This window comes from Cottoperca gobio, chromosome 18 (genome assembly GCF_900634415.1).
Source record: "Cottoperca gobio chromosome 18, fCotGob3.1, whole genome shotgun sequence".
Taxonomy (NCBI): Eukaryota; Metazoa; Chordata; class Actinopteri; order Perciformes; family Bovichtidae; genus Cottoperca; species Cottoperca gobio.
Genome location: NC_041372.1, coordinates 8,522,505 through 8,542,903, shown reverse-complemented (window position 1 = coordinate 8,542,903; position 20,399 = coordinate 8,522,505). Strand labels below are relative to the sequence as shown.

Here is a 20,399-nt window from a genome sequence, read left to right as displayed (position 1 = left end):
CTTGTGCCACCATCTCGATGCCATTGTGGTGAATATAATTTTATTTGTGCTGCCTAAAACTAAAAACTTTGCATGAACCAATTACGTGGTTGTCCTAGGTAATCTACTGTGGACAATTCCATTAAAGTATTGTTGGTGTAGACTACATTATCTGCACATTTATTGGCTGGCTACAATGTGTAAATAGCAGGCACTTTGGTATCACATAATACAAATGAACAATAAAGGGAGCCAGCTAATGCTAAGCAATACAAGGTAACATGATGTTATCCATAGATTGTTGTTAGAAGGCAGAAAAACTCAAAAACAAACTGGCAGACAGCCTAAAACTTGTTTTGGCTAGCATGCTGACAAACAGCCTACATACATACTTGGTATTCATTGTCGTGTTTATCTCTGATTTAATGTATCTCTGAATACCGCTGCCTCGTCTTGAAGTGCTTCTCTTTGGAAGGTTCATGTTAATTTTATGCTATTCTATGGTTTCAACCAGTACTTAAGACACTGGGTTAAAATTGCTCACCTATGTAATGTCATTATGAAGAGCTAATCTGATACATAGTGTAACTTTGTTCTTGTATTATGGCAAATGATCTTCTACATTTTAAAGACTGCAACACGCATGAAAAAGTGTGAGTTTGCGTTGCAGCATAGGGTAATGTTCTCTCCCTTGTTGTGTTGCGGCTGCTCAATGCAGAAAAGGAAGACGGACGGTATTGAACATTTAATGGTAGGCCTGAGCTTGCTGCTGCTTGTTAGCCAGACTGACACCTGCAGTGGGCAATAGAATCCCGTTGTAGAATCCCTTCCACCACAAGGCTGCTTAAGGCTGGAGCGGCACTGCATGACTGAACAGACGGTTATGGAGAGAAGTGTAGCTCCACTTCCAGGATACCTGCTGTCACAATGTGATACTGGGCTATTCTGTTCATATATTGATTGATAATTGGGATTGATTTCAAAGATTTTTGGACCCAAAAAAGTAGCATAATATACACCTTATAAATTCTATAAATACAAAAAGAAATTTAAGACCTTCTTTGTAGTGTCAGGTACAGATTTTCTGATGAGTGTTGGGAGGTGGTACATTTTAGCATAGGTCGATTTTTAACACAGAAGCTTGCTTATTCCAACTATTAAAACGTATGAATGTCACTTGCGCATACATTGATGTTGAGCAGATCACTGAAAAGTCTTTCATTTAATCTTCCATCAGTGCAAATGGAGGCGATGGGTCAGTAATAACTTGCATAATGTTTTGTTTTTTTCAGCATAATACTCACCTTTTCACTCAAGTCCCTTTGATAACGGCACTAAATGCACAACTTAATTTTTCAGATTTTTTTTTATTACAATGTGTCACCTGTGTCATTTTCAGAATCCTTTAATGGTTTTAATAAGAAGGCATTTGTATTAATGCTTGAGACATACAGGCAATGCCTGTACCTAATTAAGTGTAGCGTTACTGACCTGAATTACTCAAACTGGCGTATGAAGCCCAGAAGTCACACTTTGTAAGATCATCTGTATAAAAAGCAGCAACCGTTTACATACTGGAAAATAAATTGTCATTATAAAACTGTGGCTAAAGTTTAATTATGTAGTGTGTCCCCAGCATAAGAAAACATCTTAGAGAAATTGTGGTCAGTAGTTTTTTTTAAATCTATTTATAGTTTTCCTGGTAGCTTTCCACATAGTATCAGATGATATATATTAAAATCTGACACTTCTCTCTTCTTTTTTTATTTCTTTTTTTATATAGAGATAAAAAGTTGTAGCTATCATCCTTTTTTAGTAATACAGGTAAAATAGTACACTAGCTTTATAATCGGACTCAGCTGATCATATTTTACCGGCAACAGTCCAACATGTTCTTTGAGGACACTGATTCATTTCCCTTTCCTGCTTTGTGGAGTCTGTTACTGACCATGTCTGTGTCAGAGGTTATGTGTACATACTCGCATGTTATGAGTCTCATCCTGCGATGCTGGTTCATCCCAGGCTGTGATGTTTACATGGAACAAAGAGTAACCCTGATTGCCAAGGTTTTCTGTATACAGTTAGTATATTCCATGTTTCTGAAACTAGTATGGCAGCTACACAGTGTTAGCTCACACACTCCTGTGAGGACCTTCTCCAAACATCCTACAATATACTGTATGTAACCACTCAATAAAGTCAATGTGAATGTATCTTTAGTTAGTAGAGTAAGCAGGTTTCAGCTGGATCAGATTTCAACAGAAACTCAACAGAAATTCATTCAGATAAACAAAAAGCTCTAAACCGTTCAGTTTATCAGTCATCTTTTCTCCAGAAGATGAAGGAACAAATGCCTGGAAGTCCTCAATTTACTGGAATGTTGACACAACTTACTTCAGCAGAATGCCATAATCTGATTTTACTGTGGTACATGCAGAGGCCGCACCTATGCAACAAATGGATAAGTCATTTCAGAGTTTACCCTAATGTATCATTCTTCAACAGAGTAATTAGGTCATTTGTTTCACTCCAGACTGTCTGTCTCTCTTCATCTAGCTCTCTAAGCAGGCAGGCCTCTGATAAGGATGCTTCTTGGTTATTAACTGTTCTCTTTATAAAAGTTGTGGATGTTTTTATGGTATACTGTTGGGGTTTAAACTAAAAACTGAAGTTGGAATGTTCCACGTTGGAAGGGTCACATATTTGATGTACACAGGGATAGACTGACACTCGACATTCCACTTTTCCCTCCACAGCAGTTGCTTGAAGAGCAATTGTTTGAACACTAAGTCTTCTGCCCTGTCCCATCTGTCTACCTGTCTGTCCACTCTGTCACTCTAGATCAACAACAAGGCCAATGTGGTCACCAGCCCCAAAGAGCCTGCCCCCACTCCTTCTCTGGTACACTGTCTCCCTGCCTTGCTGCCTGCATGTTTGCATGCCTGTATGTTTGCATGCCTGTCTGTCTCCGTGTAACAATCTGTCCATACTTTCAGTATCTGTCCTGACAAACAACTCTGTCGACCCCCACTTCTTTCTCACTTTATTGTCAGTGGTGATTGTTTTTCTTCATAAATCTTCTGAACCACAAATGTCTTTAGTGGTTGTGTAACATGAGCTGTCCACACGCACTTCTGGATTGCTTTATGCATTGCCACATTGCTATATATGGGCTTCATTTTCCTTTGTTGTTGATTAGGGCTGTAATGGCAACACTGGGGCCATTGTATGTCAACTGTGGCTAATGTACTGTTGCCACAGGTTTCAAGCAGTTGTTGTCAACAAAACTGGAGACAACACTGTTTTGCTATTGGGTTGGTTTTTAGATTTGTGTAGCTAGAGGAACTACCTTCCCCGGAAGTATTCCTTACTACTGTAAATACCTTCCTTTTTTTTCAATGATAACCTCAATATACTTTAAAGTAGAGATGCCGAGTCTCCTGGATGAATCCATCATTTTATTTTAGAAGTCCAAAATCTGTTAATATCTCCTGAAAAGAACAATACCCATGAGCCAGGCTTGAAAAAGTGCTGGGCCGGACGGCATCCCTCCAGAGGTCTGTAAGAACTGTGATCTTGACGACATCATCCTGGAGTTCTGCAACCGCGCCCTTATGACAAACAGCCAGCCTGATATGTGGTCTCTCTCTAACATCATCCCAGTGCCTAAGTCCGGAGATCTCTCAAAGCCAGACAACTACCGTGGCATAAGTCTGACTTGTGTCATTGCAAAAATGTACAACCGCATGATATTGAACCGGATACGGAGCGCCATCGACCCCCACCTGAGAGGGAACCAAAACGGTTTCCGAGAGAAGAGGACCACTGACCCAGATCTTGGCCTTGAGGAGAATCATTGAGGAGGTTAAGAAGAACAACCTGACAGTGGTACTGTGCTTCATCGATTTCAAAAAGGCATTTGACTCGATACACAGAGGCGTGATGATGAAGATACTCAAGGCCTACGGTGTCCCTTCCAATTTACTCCGGGCCATAGGGACCATGTATAAGGGTACAAGAGGAAAGGTGGTAACCCCAGATAGCAACAGTGAAGAGTTTGACATCCTGGCTGGGGTGTTGCAAGGGTACACCCTTGCCCCCTTCCTCTTCATCATAGTCCTAGACTATGCGCTCAGGAAGGCCATCAGTGGATGGGAGCTAGAACTTGGCCTCACAATAACACCTAGGAGGTCGAGACGACACCCCGCTCTAGTCCTAACGGACCTGGACTATGCGGATGACATCAGTCTGCTCTCTGACCGCGTAGAGCAAGCACAGGAACTCCTGGGCAGAGTGGAGACAGAGTGAGCCAAGGTCGGCCTTCAGCTAAATGCCAAGAAAACTGAGTTCATAACATATAACATCCCCCCGGACCATCCACCTCTAAAAACAACAGGAGGCACTGCTCAAAAGGAAGTCAATGCTTTCAAATACCTGGGCTCGTGGGTCAACTCGTCCGAGCAAGACCTTAAAGTGAGGAAGGCGCTTGCATGGAGGGCCCTGAATGGCATGACCTGTGTGTGGAACTCAAACCTCCCCCGACCAATGAAACTCAGCTTCTTCCATGCAACAGTGAAGTCTGTTCTCCTGCATGGCAGTGAATGCTGGACCCTGAAGCCTACCCTGCAGAAATCCCTAGATGGGTGCTACACGAGAATGCTGCGTGTGGTACTTGGCATCAACAAGGATGAGCTTGTCATCAACACGCACTTGTATGAGGGGGCGCTAACGGTGGGTGAGAAAACAGCAGTGAGGAGAATGAGGCTGGCAGGTCACTGCCAGAGACACCAAGAGCTGCCAGCCAGCAAACTTGTGCTGTGGGAGCCAACACACGGGCACCGATCACGAGGGCGTCCCGCAATAACATACATGGATGTACTCAGGAAAGATGCGGGAGCAGAAAATACTGGCGAGCTAGCCAGATGCATGGAGGATCGGGATGACTGGAAGCACCAATGGAAGGCCCGTCTGAGGACGACCTAGTAAACCTCAGGCTAGCTGTTTCCCCCTGCTTCCAGTATGTATGCTAAGCTAGGTTAACAATGTTCTGACTCCAGCTACAAAGTGCAAACGATTCACGCATTTGCTTTTTTTTGAGACAAAGAACTCAGTGTATTCCCCAAAATGTTGAGCTATCACTTTGAGTTTCTAGATTTGTGCCTTTTTTTCTGACACAAACTAGTGATAATAATGATAATTCAACTGATATTGTTCAACGACCATCCAAACCTTGGAGGTTCCAGTCATCCAGCACTGTCTTTGCAAAAAAAGATATGAGATTTCTATCCCAAAAAAATCCCTTTGCTTCTAAATAGACAAATGGTCACAGTCACATGTACTGTAGTCACACACCTCCAGCACAAATCCGGCAACAGTACATTATCCTGAGGTAGACTAGGGACCATGTACTTCTGTCAGAAGACATGGTCATCACTGTGACAGAGTTCACCTGCAGATAGCCCAGCATTGTCCTTGAGGGATTCTAGTCAAAGTTAATCATGTCAGCTTGGATACAGTACAAGCATGTACTGTACGTGTGAGTGGGAAATCCATCCTGGTAATTTACTTGTTTTGCCTCTCTGTCCTATCTGATGTTGATGATTTTGTTAATGTCTTTAGAGTAATACAGGTACATGTTTGATGTATCTGTTAAATTGTGTGGGATTGGTGAAATGCCTTCCTTTTACAGCCTGGTCTCTTAAAAATGACGTTACCGGACAACAACACTACATTGTCAATTACGTTTCAACAGCCTTTTTGTTTTTGACGTGTAACAAATGCGACCGCTGTTTGTGTCCAATGTGAAATCAAGTCAAGATGTACTTATTTTAACTTGTGTACAAAACTTAATTTACCTAATGTACTTCATTTGCGTGATGTGGGTAATGTACTTAATTTAAGTATGTATCTTATTTTTACCCAAACTATGTACTTTTACTAAACCTAACCAACTACTTTTTTTGCCTAAATCCATCCAAGTAGTTTTGTTTCAATTCATAACGTTAACCACATGTTTAAAACTGCAACTGTAATCCGGTAGGAAATATGTTTCCCTCAAAACGTAATTAATGCCGTTTCTTTGAATGGAAACATATTATTTTTAAGAGACAGGGTTGGCCTTGTACATGTTCGTGTAAATCTTTTCCTGGATGTTTTAGCTGTATAAAAATAAGTTTGTGCTCTACGGCTGTTTACCCGGAAAGGCAAATATAAATCTGTTGACGGATTATTTCCATGGTGTCTGTGTTTTAATCTCAGTTATTGTCATGTTGTCGTCAGTGTTTGGTGAAGACTTGAAATACTTGATGTACTTTACTTGATGTTCATGGAATTGTCAAAATGTCCATTGCCATAACATCCCATATGTCTTTAGTAGTGCTGCCCTATGCTGTAGTGATTCTGATTTAGTACCGACTTGTTTTCCCTTCCAATAGCAATTATTATCAATTTCCCCTACTTGCTTGTTTTTCCTTTTCCTTCCTTGCAAAAATACTTTTCTGTCAAACGTTCTTCCTAACTCACTTTCATTCTGCACCAACCTCTCTTCCTACTATTGGTCCTTTCAAATCAGGAGCCTCAAACCACTGTTATCCACAACCCAGCTGATGGAAACAAGGTATACAGCTGATCAGATGCTACTCTGAAGCTGTAGTTTGCTGCTGATGTGTGCGCCATTTAGAGTAGAGCCTTAATGTTGCTTCTGATGATGATGTTTGTGCGCCATTGGATTTCATTGACATGCCGTCATGTGCTAAAGCGAGGGTCTATGGTATTTCTGTGAAATATTGCATGCTGTTATCAACTGTTGCATGTGAAGACTGAACATTTGTCTTATGTGTACAATTGTGTGTATTACTTACGATTCTGGATATTTATGTGTTATTTTTCATGTAAGATCTGAGCATAAAAGTTTGTCATTTTACATGCCAGTGTTAAACCTTTGAAAAAGCATGTATTATCAGGTAAAATGATAGTCGTTTTATAGTTGCGTGACAAAGGGCCTGATGTTGGAACAAAATAAAGACCATGCAATACCATGGATACCAAAGCTGTTCCAAGCCTTAACATAATATAGTCCATCTAGTATGTCTATGGACTTGCATTATCATGTATTATCATCATCAGATGGCTTTGTGCAGTGACATTATGTGTTGTCGCTCATAGTGTAGCATACAATATATGTTCCTTTGCATATTAAGTGTTGTGAAGTATCATACATGAAGAAAGCATGCAGCTGTTTGCTTAATTCATCGCTTGTATCAATGCAATATTCTGCTCTTTTGTGTTTTGTGTGTTCATCCACAAGCATGAGATGAGATATGATCATTGTACAAGTAATGTGTCATTTAACATGAGATACTGATTATTTATCAAAGGGATGAAAAGAAGAATGTGGATGTTTTATGCGTAAAGTGAACTATCCATATAAAGGATAAATCAATTTAGTGTTGGCCATCATTCCTTCTGGTAATTGGTAACATGTTGACATCTCTAAAAAAAGAAGACTGTTCAAGAAACACGAGCAGTCAAGCTATCAGATATTATTGTCCGACATGAGCTATTACTTTCTTTATGTTATCATAACTAATAGAAATGATAGCTAAAATACAAGAATAAGATCCTTTAATATCGACACCATAATGAAATATTCTTCTACAAACTAACCCAAAGTGAGTTCACTCTATCGTCACAGCTTAAAGTCTTCACTGTGTCCTCTCACCATCTATCGGGTAACGGTGAGATTGTGTAAAAACTCTAATCCCAAAGATAAAATGACCTGTTTGTGAACGAACACGGCGCATACTGATACTCGGTTGAACTCAAGCATCTGTCCTCAGCTCGTTTGTGCTTTTTATGTCAGGCTGGTTATACTCATGTGTCTCCTATTTGTCGTTTCACAGGAGTCCAGTGAGAGTGCCAACACTACCATCGAGGACGAGGACGTGAGAGGTAGGGAGGTTCAGACTAACGAATACAAACTACCCTTCTGTTAGCATTTTTAATCTGTAAAAATCTTTCCTCTAAACTTCAAAGGTTACCTCTTGTTCCCCTTTTGGGTGCATTGGCTCACATTTGGACAGCACCCTGTTCCTGGTGGTGTCTATAGCATGAATGTGTTGCATGTTGTATTGTTGTATTTCAGTTTCAACATGTTTCATTGTGCATGCCGTGGCTGGCCCAGTGTCGTGCACTTGAACTATGGCAGGATTGACCTACTAGGGACCATAGGGTGACAATTAGCGGTTGGCCCCTATTTACCCCCCGTTTGTTGTAATTTAGTTGAACACAATTGTATTTAGGTCATCCAACTCTCATGAAATAGATCACTATGTGAATTAGGACTGTAACGGTTCTTGTATTCGTGCCGAACCGTCACGGTACGGGGATCACGTTCTAGTGCACGCAGCAGCACACAGAATACATGCTACGTAGGTGCCACGTGTAACCGAAGTTTACAAGCGCAAGTTCTGACCCGGAATTCACACTATGCGAGCACAGAAAAGAAAAAAAAACGCTGGTGCCTACGTGTTCCCGGTCAGCCTGTCAAACGTTTGACAATGTCCATTTATCTAATCCATTTTCCCTTTTTGATTTTCTGTGTTGCTTCAATGTATGCCTTGTTGCATTTCCTCTCTGTAATGTATTCTGGCTCTGAATTTGTATTGATTGATGAATTTGATGTTGACGGCCATTACCTACACATAGTGAGCTTACTTATGGGTTTTTAACTGTTTAATATCATTTATAAGGGATATATTAAGGTAAGTGCTGAAAACATGGTGCACAATTTAAGTCAAATTACAATTTGATGGCAATATAGCAGAACCTAGATTAAAAAAAGACTTGAGGTAGAGTTGAGGACTGCTGTAGTTGACTGTATTATCAATCATAGGGAAAAGCATTCTATGAGCAGAACTGATTCTCTACAGTTCAAAGGGTGTAGTATGACAAAGGGAGGTGGAGGGGGAAGGACTTTTGTACTTGAGTTCAAGTAAATATTTGTGATATTTATTTGAATAAGAGTGGAATTGATTTAGAATGATGTGTCTTTCTGTCTGTGTTTTCTGATTGTTCACTACAGTAGTGACCTTTAGTAGAACAGAAAGTCTGTCAGACAAATGAGATTAGAATCTCCCTTCATTTTTAACATTTTGTAAAAGTGTTAATCCTTTTGTCATATAAGCATTTTTATTGTTTTCTGACGCTCCTCACATTAAAATCTTTCCCTGCAAAATGTGCGTGTGTGATGCCAGCATATGTACTTCTATACTTGCAATACATACACAGGCCCATTAAGGGACATAGCAAAACTCTTTTTATAATGGCCTCCATTGTTATTAATGGCTGATTGGATTTTAGCCGTATTCAGCGAAGCTTTGAAATTGCTTTACATTGCTCTACTTATAAAAGAATAATAGCATGCACTATCATACTATAATACAGCTATTTCTCTTTCTTGCATCAGTGGCCCCAATCAGAGCCTCAGCCTACGAAAAAGCTTAGAAATCTTCATGAATTGGGTAGATTTCAATTTTGAAATCTTTTGTGATTTCAGCATTGAGTCTTTTTGTGGAGTGGCTGTCCGTGGCAGGAAATGGGAAGATAAAAGTGCTGAAATTGCAAAGAGGGCAACTAGTATTTCTTATTTCTTGAATTTGACTCATTTGTGAATGATGGATGGTTAATAGCTTCTGCTTAGTGTCTAGTTTACTCTGCACTAAGAAATAGTATAGTGGCCAGTATTCGTATTGTTTGGTGGCTTGGTTGAAAGGTAGACGCGTTAACGTACTTTCATTGGAGAAAGTACATTAACGCTTTATTACTTGATTTTCTGGCTACTTTGGAGGCAAATTAACTCCAAAGCACGCTGAAAAAATAACATCTGTCATGTTGTTGCGTTCAACTGGAGGCATATTTGTTTTGTTTTTAGCTCTGGTATGGTCTTCACCAACTCCTGGGAAAGAATTAAGGGCTTTTAAACAAACTGTCATTTCCTGCATGCATTCATTCATTCTCCATTTTCATGTTTTCCTTTTCATCCATTTCTATCGTTCCTGCTTCGTCGATGCCGATCTACATTACATCTCAGCACGCACTGCCTCCTCAAGTTCCCAAATCTATCACCTTAAGCATGTAGACAACTCTACCTCTCACAGGCCTTCCTCCCCCTCCCCTTCCTCGTCCTCCTCGTCCTCGTCTTCCTCCTCCTCTTCCTCCCACTCCTTCTCCTCCTGCTGGTACTCTCCCAGCGTTTGGCCCAGTGGAGAGGAGTGCTGCCAGTACATCCTGTTGGCACTGGTGACTGCCTACCTGCTCCTCTTCTTTACATCTTCCTTTCTGTTCTTTTTCTCTGACCATCCCACTTCATGCCACTGTGGCCCCCATCACACCTCCACGCAGGGGCCCGGCCCCCAGCCCATGGTGCCCTTGCCCAGCCTGGGCCCCAACGACTTCCAATGTAAGTCCATCTCCCAGTGCTTGGGAAGAAACTGCAAGCTCCCTCTCCTTTTGGCATCCTCCCTTTGGGTTAGGGTTAGAACCCTAGAATTAAACATTTCCCTAAAATTAGAAAGTAATTAAAAATATATGAGGACTTGGTGTAAATGAACTGAAGAACATTTGCTAGTTGTTTAACTTGAAAGTTTCTTGATTGCTTTAGATAAGAAATTGGGGCAAACAATATACAATATATGTTTTTTTAAATTATGTCTGTGGGGTTTTTTTGTTGCGTACAGTAAGTAATTTTTCATTCTTTTCTTAATCTTAATTAAGAAAAGAATCTGAATTTCTAGATTTCTTATGAAAGTGTCCGCAAAAGGGCCTAAAGATGCACCATCTCCCCTCCACCTCCACCTACCACTTAAATTATTGTAGGGAAAATATCATCTTGTTGATTTATTGTTGTCTGCCTGAAAATAGTAAATTTAAATGTATTTATTCAAAATAATTGTGTTAACAGCCTATAAAATATCCCCATGTATTATTCGTTTTTCTTTTTCTTTTTTTTGTAGAATGTAACACTAAATTAGTAAATTGCTGAGGTTCCCATTGGGAAATTGCCTTGTATTCTATTCATTAGAGTAATAATAGCTTTCCTTCTGTCTCTTTTTAAAAAAAATAGTTTTTAGCATTTCAGCCATTACACAATAGTAAACTAATAATGATAACCAAGAAACACCTCAAAACCTTACATCCTGATAGCAATACCTATATTCACAATAAATAAAAAAACAATGCAAACTATTTAACAAGAGAGTAACCACTTTCCCTTTCAAAGTATTCCATGGAAAGTTACAATGACACCACACACAAATGAGGTGGACTATTTATATATCGCTTTTTCTTTTTTTAGCTTCCATAAACACTTAAGTATTATTTTCAAGCATTTAGTTACTAATTACACTAAATGAGTGTAATTTAGAGCAGACACATTGAAAAGTTAAGGTATAATTAATTAATAAGAATGTAAGTATTGATGATTCATGCGTTGGAAAGTTTCTCATACAAGAAGGGTTGTTAATTGTTGGTAAGACTTGTGGAGCTAGTCGAGCAGGGATTACGGCTGAACAACTGAGCGGGACATGGCATTCATGAAACTGCCTATCAAGCAAGTAGGGCCAGCCGCTGTAGGTTAGCTTAAACAGACACAATATATACTGTAGATAAAAGGCCGAGTCAAGGAGCACAGTATCTGCTCTTTGATTGGGTGAGGGCAGGAGTTAAAGGCAGTTTAAAGCCACATTAGGTCAGAGTTTGAGAATGTTGTTCTCTTGTCAGAGGGCTCAGAAAATGTATTTATGCTCACCCAACCTTTGGACATTTCACTGCATATTGATAACTATGTTACAGACAGTGCTAGTGTCAAAGACAGGAGAGATATACAACATGTATACAAATGTTGTCTGCTACAGCTAGAGAGCTAGAATTAGTATTTTCTAATTAGATTAGGCCCTTTACAAAATGGTAATATTTGTAATTATTTTAACTGTAGTTTTAAAACAACATTACTGTAAATGTACATTCACTGTGCCTGGGATTCAATCCAAAATAATAGGGTAGTACAAAACAGTTTGGGCTAAGTAATATTATGTGCATTATTACATCATATTTATCATACATTGCTTTTTAGTTATTGCAGCGTCAAAGGAACATATGACAGGCTTTTACAAACTGGATTTACCTCCAGTATAGAGAAGGTCACCTTAACTCAGCTCCTAACTTTAAGTGGATTTAGCTAATGATATTCTATTTTAAATATGTCATACAGTATGCTCTGAAAGGTTCAAGTTCATGCAGCACTTTAGAAATTGCATTAAAAATACCTCTGTGGGATTTATAAATCAAAACCTGAACCACACCTCGTCCACTGTGTGTTGGCGCAGAGCTGCTGTCTCATAGCGCCCCTCACAGGTCAGAAGCTCTCACTACACCTTAACTTCTCGTCACATTATTTAGGTCAGTGGTTCCCAACCTTTATGGTTTGTGACTCCCTCTTCACAATTTATGGCCTTAGTTTCAGAATGTTTTGTTTGAAGGATTTTAAGATTATTTCACAAAAAAAAAAAAAATAGCTCTAACAGAGGCCTTGTAACTGAGACATTTTCTATAATCAAGCATCTGCAGATTCAGTTTATTATTGCTCGTTATGATCAATTTGTGTATTCTGAGCTTTAATTGAGCAGCTTATCAAGGCTTGGACTTGTTGAGGAACTTTATCTGGTATGAAATATTTTCCATTCATGGCAGGATGTATAATAATAATAATAAGCTTTATTTGTATAGCACCTTTCATACAAGAATTGCAGCCCAAAGTGCTTCACAGCAAAAACATAACAATTAGTACAGGATTAGACAGAATAAGAGCATTTACAGTATAATAATCACAGTGTTGATGTAAATGAGTAGCATTATAAAATAGCAGAATTAAAATAGTATAAAATAACATTGGAGTATTGTGCCTAGTTTCCCTATCTGTGCAGTACTTAACGACCCTCCTGTAGGAAAACCACATTCATCACACCATACTTGTCAGAGCCATATTTTGAAAGCATGAGATCAACAATGGGCCCCTGTGGCCTTTGCTTCTTGTTATATGGCATTTATTACATCTTAATATAGACTCTTAGTAGTCAAGCCAAACATGTCCTTGGCAAAGTTAAGAGTTACAGATTTGGAAAAGCGTAATTCAAATGTAACCACTTTCTGTTAGACACACGTATTGAAAATTGTTAAGTACTGAAAGCTGGCATTGTATTTCCAGCCCCATTTGTGATCTTGGTTTACCTATTCCATTATCACGCAGTTTGAATAAAGAAATCGCACATTTTAGACTTTAATTTAGGCAAAGCTCTTGAAAGGCTGCTTGTGTAACATTGAACATTTGAGAACAAAGGCTTCTATCAGTGTGGTCTGCACAGAAAAAGTATATTTCTAGTCAATATGATGTTTGTCAACTCTTCCTGAAGTTGCAGTAAATGGTTCTGTTGCTTTTGACTCGACAGTCCTGCTACTGCGAAGAATCACTTATCTGCTTATAGTTTCTTTGTATTTATCACAGCTACATTCGTTTGTATGTTTCTATCCATTAGAGTGTATGCGTGCCAGCCTTCCATCTTTCTGTCCATGCTCTAATAGGACATCCCAGAGGAGACTATTTATTATACAGTTGACAGAAGCTCAAAGGGCATTATTTCCACTCCACAGATACTGTGGAGCATGACAGTGTTCTACTGATAGAGGTTAAGCTCTTCATACTGCTACTCATATTTTACACTGATTGACTCAACCTGTTTTTCCTGCTTTATGAATGACATTGATCCAGGCTGGAACATAGTCACTACCGTGCAAGATTGTATTTCCTTTCTTCTCACTTAGTATCAAGTGTTTTCAGAAACGTCTTCCTCTGCTATGTTAAGATTATGTCAGTTATTGTGAGTTTCTGCAGGACAAAATGCATGTTTTTGGGTTTAAGTTGATATTTTACTACTACTGCTGCAGTGACTGGTGGAAACAATTACTCAAACCAATAATCCTTAAGTAAAACCATTTAAATCCTGCATTTAAAGGCTTCTTAGTCTAAAAGTTTAGCATTATTCAGTCAAAGGAGGAAGTCTTACACTACTGTTACATTAGAGGAAATGTAACAAGTTCCATAATGCTGCTTAAATTTCAGTTAATGCGGAAAGAAATATGACACAAAATGTTACGTCTGGTCACATTCACAACCTTCTTTGAGCACTTCCCCTTTAAGATTACAGTTTTGCTCATTTTAAAGCGAGACAAATGCATCACTCTTTACTGTTTGATTAGGCAACACAAAACAAAATAACTCCCAACAAAAATCGGCTATCGTGTAGACGATGTCAGGCTGAATGAATGAAGTGAAACTGGTATCGAGTACGTCTGCTTGTGTTTACCCAATGTTTAACATTTGGCAAGTTTTGCCTCTTTTTTTTTTTTTTTAAAGGAGAAACATTAATGATAATCTTACTTACTTATACAAGTAAGGTATCGAAAAAGTATCTTGGCAAAAACATTCAACTGACACTCAGCCTTTGGACGAGAATAGAAATTAAACTAAATTACTAAAATAATAATACATTTAATTTATATAGCGCTTTTCTAGAATGACTCTTAAAATAAATGTAGTTACTGTAGTTTCCTGTACCTCCTTTTGGTTGTGCGCACCAAGCAAATAGGCTGGATTTAGTGTAAAGGTTATACAGTACAAGCAGTCCATATTCAAGCAGCTGTAATGTGGTTAAATGTATTGTAGATGTGGTGCTTTGATCCCCAGTCCCTCCAATTTACATGTGGCATCTCCACATCAAGACGCAGAAACACTGATTGCTCCTGATTTGTGTAAATGTCGGAATAATGCAAACAAATGTGTACAAAGCGTCGGCCAAATTATTGTGCAGTTTGGTGAAAGTTTGCGAAAGGCCCATTTTGACTCTCAGGGCCCCATTAGCAAATAGATGATAGTGTCTCTGTAAACCTAGTCAGCACTGCATTCTATTTGCAAAGTAAAGTCCATCAGGAGAGTATTCTGGTTGTATCCAGCTCTTCCTTCTGCTTTGTTAAACCTGTCTGAGGCTGCAAGCTGCTAGTTTTAGTCTCGAACAAAAAAAAAGAAGCTTAGTTCACGAGGGAGCATGTTTCACCTTTTTGCAGTTAGTTTTTTATTATTTTTGTCACTTGAGGGAATCGGTGCACAGCTCAAACAGCCGACTGTAAGTGTTCAGTTAGCTGGAAACAACAGTGGACTTCAAGCTGTTGACGGTAACGATGTATATTATTATTATTATTATTGTGTGTGTGTAATAAATGTTTCACTCCTTAATTTGATTTAATTATGTCATCTCCATAGTGTAAATGTCAGTAGTGGGTGTTCCCCTTAAAAAGCATACAACAGCACTTATTCTTTCCATTCATTGTTTCCTAGCTTACCTACTTAGCATGAAAGGTAATTTTGATGTTGTTATATGTTGAACCATGTCGACTAACTTCCTTGACTCATTTCTAATGTGGCAGCGTATTTCTGTGTGCTTTTTGATGCGGACCTCAGTCCTTCAATGTTGTGATTTTGCATCATGTTCCAAATTGCTCCATTTTTTTTATTTTGTGCTTCTTTTCATATTCATCTGGGGTCGTATATCCCATCTAATCCAACATCCCTTTTGTTTCTTTCTGTCTCTCAGCTCGTAAGCAGGAGATTATTAAAGTCACTGAACAGCTGATTGAGGCCATCAACAACGGTGACCTTGAAGCCTACACGTTAGTCAAACTACTTTAATCTACCTACACCTCAAATATCGACTTCAAAATCTGAACATCTTTCCATGACTCTAATATGGCTGTCCGGTGAACTATTTCAGGAAGATATGTGATCCTGGCCTCACGTCCTTTGAGCCCGAGGCCTTGGGCAACTTGGTGGAGGGCACCGACTTCCACCGCTTCTACTTTGAAAATGGTAAAGAAAAAGTGTGAAGCGTCAGAGCTGTCAGAAACGCAGCATATGTGTTTGGGATCGTAACTGTAATAAAAGCATTAATTCTTAGGTTGGCCATGGTAGTACTAGCACAAAGTTTACTATTTAACTCTATGCCGATTTTGTTTTGCTTTTATTTTTCCAGCTTTAGAGATATCTGAGATTTTTGTTTCCCCTCGATATAATGGAGGTGTATGGAAATTGAATTTGTGGTGCATTAAAAAAATAACATCGATCTGCTCAGTAAGATACTACTGTGAGATTTATTTTTGTAATATGGGTAAACTAATCCTTTTTTAAACAATTTATAATACGGCGGTTTGACCATTTTTTTTTCAAAAGTGATTATTGTGACACAGAATAAGAAGTGTACATTTGAAAACATATTAACTCGGCTGTAAAGTCCTTATTTGTTTTCTAATTTAAGGCTAGAAAATGTTCAACTTTTTTTTCTGCTTGATCTGCACCTAAACATATTGTTATAGACAATCTTGAGGTATATGTTATAGACATTTCTTTCAACAGTAAGCGCTGTATTGATGGGAAAACATTTAAGATTCTCAAAAATATCCATTCCACAATTTGAAGAAATCCTTTTTTCAGGATCCATAACAAAACCTGATGACATGTACCTTAGCCCATAGTGCAACTTTCCACCAATTGAAATGTTATTAAAATACAAAATATAAAAATTAGACAAATAAATGGGACTAAAAACAAACCACCTTGGCAGAGGTATACATACAAGTAGATGCATTCAATCTAAGCCACATAGTTGTGAAATCCAATACATTATACAAGAGAAACTCTGTAATTTGGGATGAAGCTAAAGCTGTTAATTAGTCTGTTATTTATTTGTATGATTGATTGACCAACTGTGTAGATTATAAACTATTAGAAAAAGGCCCATCCCAAGTTCTAAAAGTACAAAGTGACATCTTCGTAAAACTTGTTTTCTGAGTCTCAAAGTACTTACACAGAAATAGACAACTAAAAACAATGAAACTGACCTGGAACGCTTGGAAGTTGGAAGTGAAACATTTCCGACTTCCAATTGTCTGGAAAACAGCATAACTTTTCATTGGCACCTCTAGAATAATGATCTAAGAAACAATATGTCTTAGTAGAGTTTTACAGTGTGTCCATTTGTCTCCATCCTCCACGCTCTTTTCCACTGCAGCTCTGTCCAAGGCGAAGCAGCCCGTCCACACCATCCTGCTCAACCCCCACGTTCACCTGATCGGGGACGAGGCCGCCTGCATCGCCTACATCCGCCTCACCCAGTACATCGACGGCAACGGCATGCCTCGCACCATGCAGTCCGAGGAGACCCGCATCTGGCACCGCCGCGACAGCAAGTGGCAGAACATCCACTTCCACCGCTCTGGCTCGCCCACCGTGCCCACCAAGTAAGGCCACCGCCTCCTCCGCCGTCAGTCGGTCTGTCCTTCGACCTCCAATACTTACATGTCTTATTGGAAATGTGGTTCTTAGGAAACTGCAGATTTTCCCTGTTTTATACATATATTTTATCATCATTTTAGTAGGAGGTCTGTTGATGCTGCTGCATGAATGCCTTAAACATGCATAACTATAATTGTAATGAATATGTGATATAAAGCACCAATAATATGCATCGTAAACAAATTAATTGGAACAAAAGCTAAAAGTGATTGCACTCAATTTTGGACTAGGGCTGTCACAATATCAAGATTATCACGTCACGATTATTGTGGCCAAAATAATCCACGATAACGATATTATGGCTATCTACTGTATAGAAACTCTTGTTAAAACAAAATATATATATAATTATAATGCTACCAGTCAAATTCATCTTTAACTTTGTTAATAGTGTGTTTTGTCTTTTAATCTGGCAAATTAATTATACTCATTTGTGTGTGGGGGCGGGAGGAGACATAGCCAGAAAGGGAAGTTATTTGAAGAGGCGCTGCATTATTTACATGATATTATCACATGTGTTTTTACATATCGAGCGACGCCCCCCTGCTTCGGACTGTAAGAAATAATCATTATTTATACTAAATGTTGACTTAAAAGCTGAGTTTGACAGTTAACCCTGGAAACAGCAGTTGGTAAAACAATCTAGGTCCACTTACTTGCCTGTTGTGCTTTCACCATATCACACAATCCTCATTGGTTTCTTACCATTAAATCACAACTTTAAAATATGAAATTGATTTGGCTTCTCTTGCCATACTTAAAGTCTAACATTTTCATCTTTACCTAAAATGTCATTACCTGCGCTTGTACAATAAAGTGAGATTTCATAATTCAAATGTTGTGTATATTTTCTGGACGTGCTTTTATTTAATAATTCATTTACATGTGATTGTTGTGTTTCAGTTGAGAGGACCATCTTTCACTACAAACACCCTCCAGCCTACAACAGTCAGCTAAACAGACCCAGCCTGCCAAGTCAATCAGATCCCTCAGCCAATCCCTGCCCACGATAGCTAGAGCTCTGCCCTCTCAGTGTGTTGTTTACATATAGTCGCCGCTGGACTGAAGATTACATGTTAAAAAGAAGAAAACAAAACAAGGGTGGAAACTTCAAGTCTTGACAATATAATTTCGTAGTGAGAGTGTGTGATGTGGTGGTCATTCTTTTTTTTTTTTTTTTTTTTTTTTTTTTTTTTTAGATCAGTAGGTTAGATAGAAGCGGTTTTCAGAGGAGCCCGTCGTTCCAGTTGATTCACTTTTAATGGGCTGGTAAAATATGTGAAACTTCCAGTCATCATGTAGTGACCGTTTTTTTCATTTGAATATTGCACATATTGAGGACTCATGAGCTGTTGTGATGCTTTCGCCTTTTGGCACGATGACCAATATATCACATATCTGCTTTTTACTCGTGTATCTTTTCAGAATTGCCATCTATTAAAAAAAGGTCAGGCACAAGCTTGCGTTAGTTTTGGTGATGTATAAGTTTTTGGTAATTGATGTAAAGCGCTCTTTGCTTAATCTTTAGCAGTATCCATATGAACTGAGTTTGCTAATTTTACAAATCTGTTTTCTGGTTTGCCACTGGCACCAATTATAGTTACTGGGAATTTTTAACTACATGTTTAAAAGGGAAAATCAATTGAAACAAACGTGTCTGCTTAGACCTCCATCATTACAAGGCAGCATGTGAGAAGAGTCTCTTATGATAGAATGTATAGACTATAGACATGCATACATATAATTCTTAATAGCCATTCTGTGACTCATTCAGGTCAAATCATATTTTCATACAGTAAGGAAATAATGATGTGGATTTTATCAGCTATTTCGTTGTTTACTTTTGATATTGTGATGTTAATTCCTGTCTCTCCACATTTCATTATTAATGCTTTCCTTTAAGCTATTTCAACATTGGTTTAGTCCAAACTTTATTCTATGTTTGACTGGTGTATGCCAATGTTTTACAGCACCATGTTTACACTGGATAAGACTAAAGTAGAATCATGCTGTTGAGACTGACAGGAAATCCAAATTCAGCTGAAACCTGTGAAAGTAAGTTAGCCATTTATTTCTGTCATGAGTGAATCGGATTATTAAACAGAATTACGAGGTAGTAAATCACCATTCTAATTCTTGTTATGTTTCTCTATTGTGTTATTTTAGTGTCACTGTTAAATAAAAGGGAAAGGGGGTTGTTGGCATAAACTTGCAGATTCATATCTTAAGGTTCATAATTGAAAACAATTTAGGATAATAGGGGGGAAAAAACAATTATAAAAATGTAATTCCAGAATAAAAGCACAGGTAGAAGTTTGAAGATAAAGTCACACTGATGATTATGTTTGTGTTAAGGGTGTTGAGATTGTTTGCTTGGAACTGTTTGCATTCTTTTGTTTGATCACAGTTGTCCCTCATACACCACACTTTTTATCTTTCTAAGATGCATTGAAATTCCTGATGGGGACACTGGTATATAATGTTTACCATGACGGGACATATGATGTATGTTTTAGTAATATCAAATAAAATGTGTGATTTATGCCAAATGACTTGGTTTCATCAATCAATCAAATTTTATTTATATTGCCCAATATTACACATTTGCCTCAAGGGGCTTTACAGAATACGACACCCTCTTAGACCCTCGCATCGTACAAGGAAAAACTCCTCAAAAGAAATTCCACAATTAAAGGGGAAAAAATGGAAGAAACCTCAGAGAGAGACTGAGGAGGGATCCCTCTCCCAGTATGGACAGATGCGCAAAATATGTTGTATGTTGAGAATAAACAACAAAGACAGTCCAGATGACAAAAATTATAATGTGATGTATGAAAAAGATTGATCCAGGAGCATGTAAACAAATTAAAAAAGAGGGCGAGACCAGAGCTCAAGATAATTTTGTCATCTTCTCGTACTGTTATAACTCTCACACTCTAATAGTTATGTTTTAATATAATATACT

The 20,399-nt window shown here is 38.5% G+C and overlaps 1 protein-coding gene across 13 annotated transcripts in view; it reads left to right on the top strand.

Moving 5' to 3' along the window:
* camk2d1 (calcium/calmodulin-dependent protein kinase (CaM kinase) II delta 1) overlaps nucleotides 1-19,983 on the top strand; it is a 91,801-nt gene extending 71,818 nt beyond the window's left edge. For 4 of the 13 annotated variants that reach the window (XM_029455111.1, XM_029455110.1, XM_029455112.1 and 1 more), the window contains exons 14-20: nucleotides 2,821-2,880; nucleotides 6,551-6,595; nucleotides 7,881-7,929; nucleotides 15,681-15,756; nucleotides 15,858-15,952; nucleotides 17,151-17,379; nucleotides 18,338-19,983. In XM_029455111.1, the coding sequence (XP_029310971.1) occupies nucleotides 2,821-2,880; nucleotides 6,551-6,595; nucleotides 7,881-7,929; nucleotides 15,681-15,756; nucleotides 15,858-15,952; nucleotides 17,151-17,379; nucleotides 18,338-18,341 (558 nt within the window). In that variant the 3' untranslated portion in view covers nucleotides 18,342-19,983. Of the gene's footprint in view, nucleotides 1-2,820; nucleotides 2,881-6,550; nucleotides 6,596-7,880; nucleotides 7,930-15,680; nucleotides 15,757-15,857; nucleotides 15,953-17,150; nucleotides 17,384-18,337 lie in introns of those variants that run through there. The other 9 variants (XM_029455118.1, XM_029455117.1, XM_029455119.1 and 6 more) reach the window with 5 other exon arrangements.
* The last annotated feature ends 416 nt before the right edge of the window (nucleotides 19,984-20,399 follow it).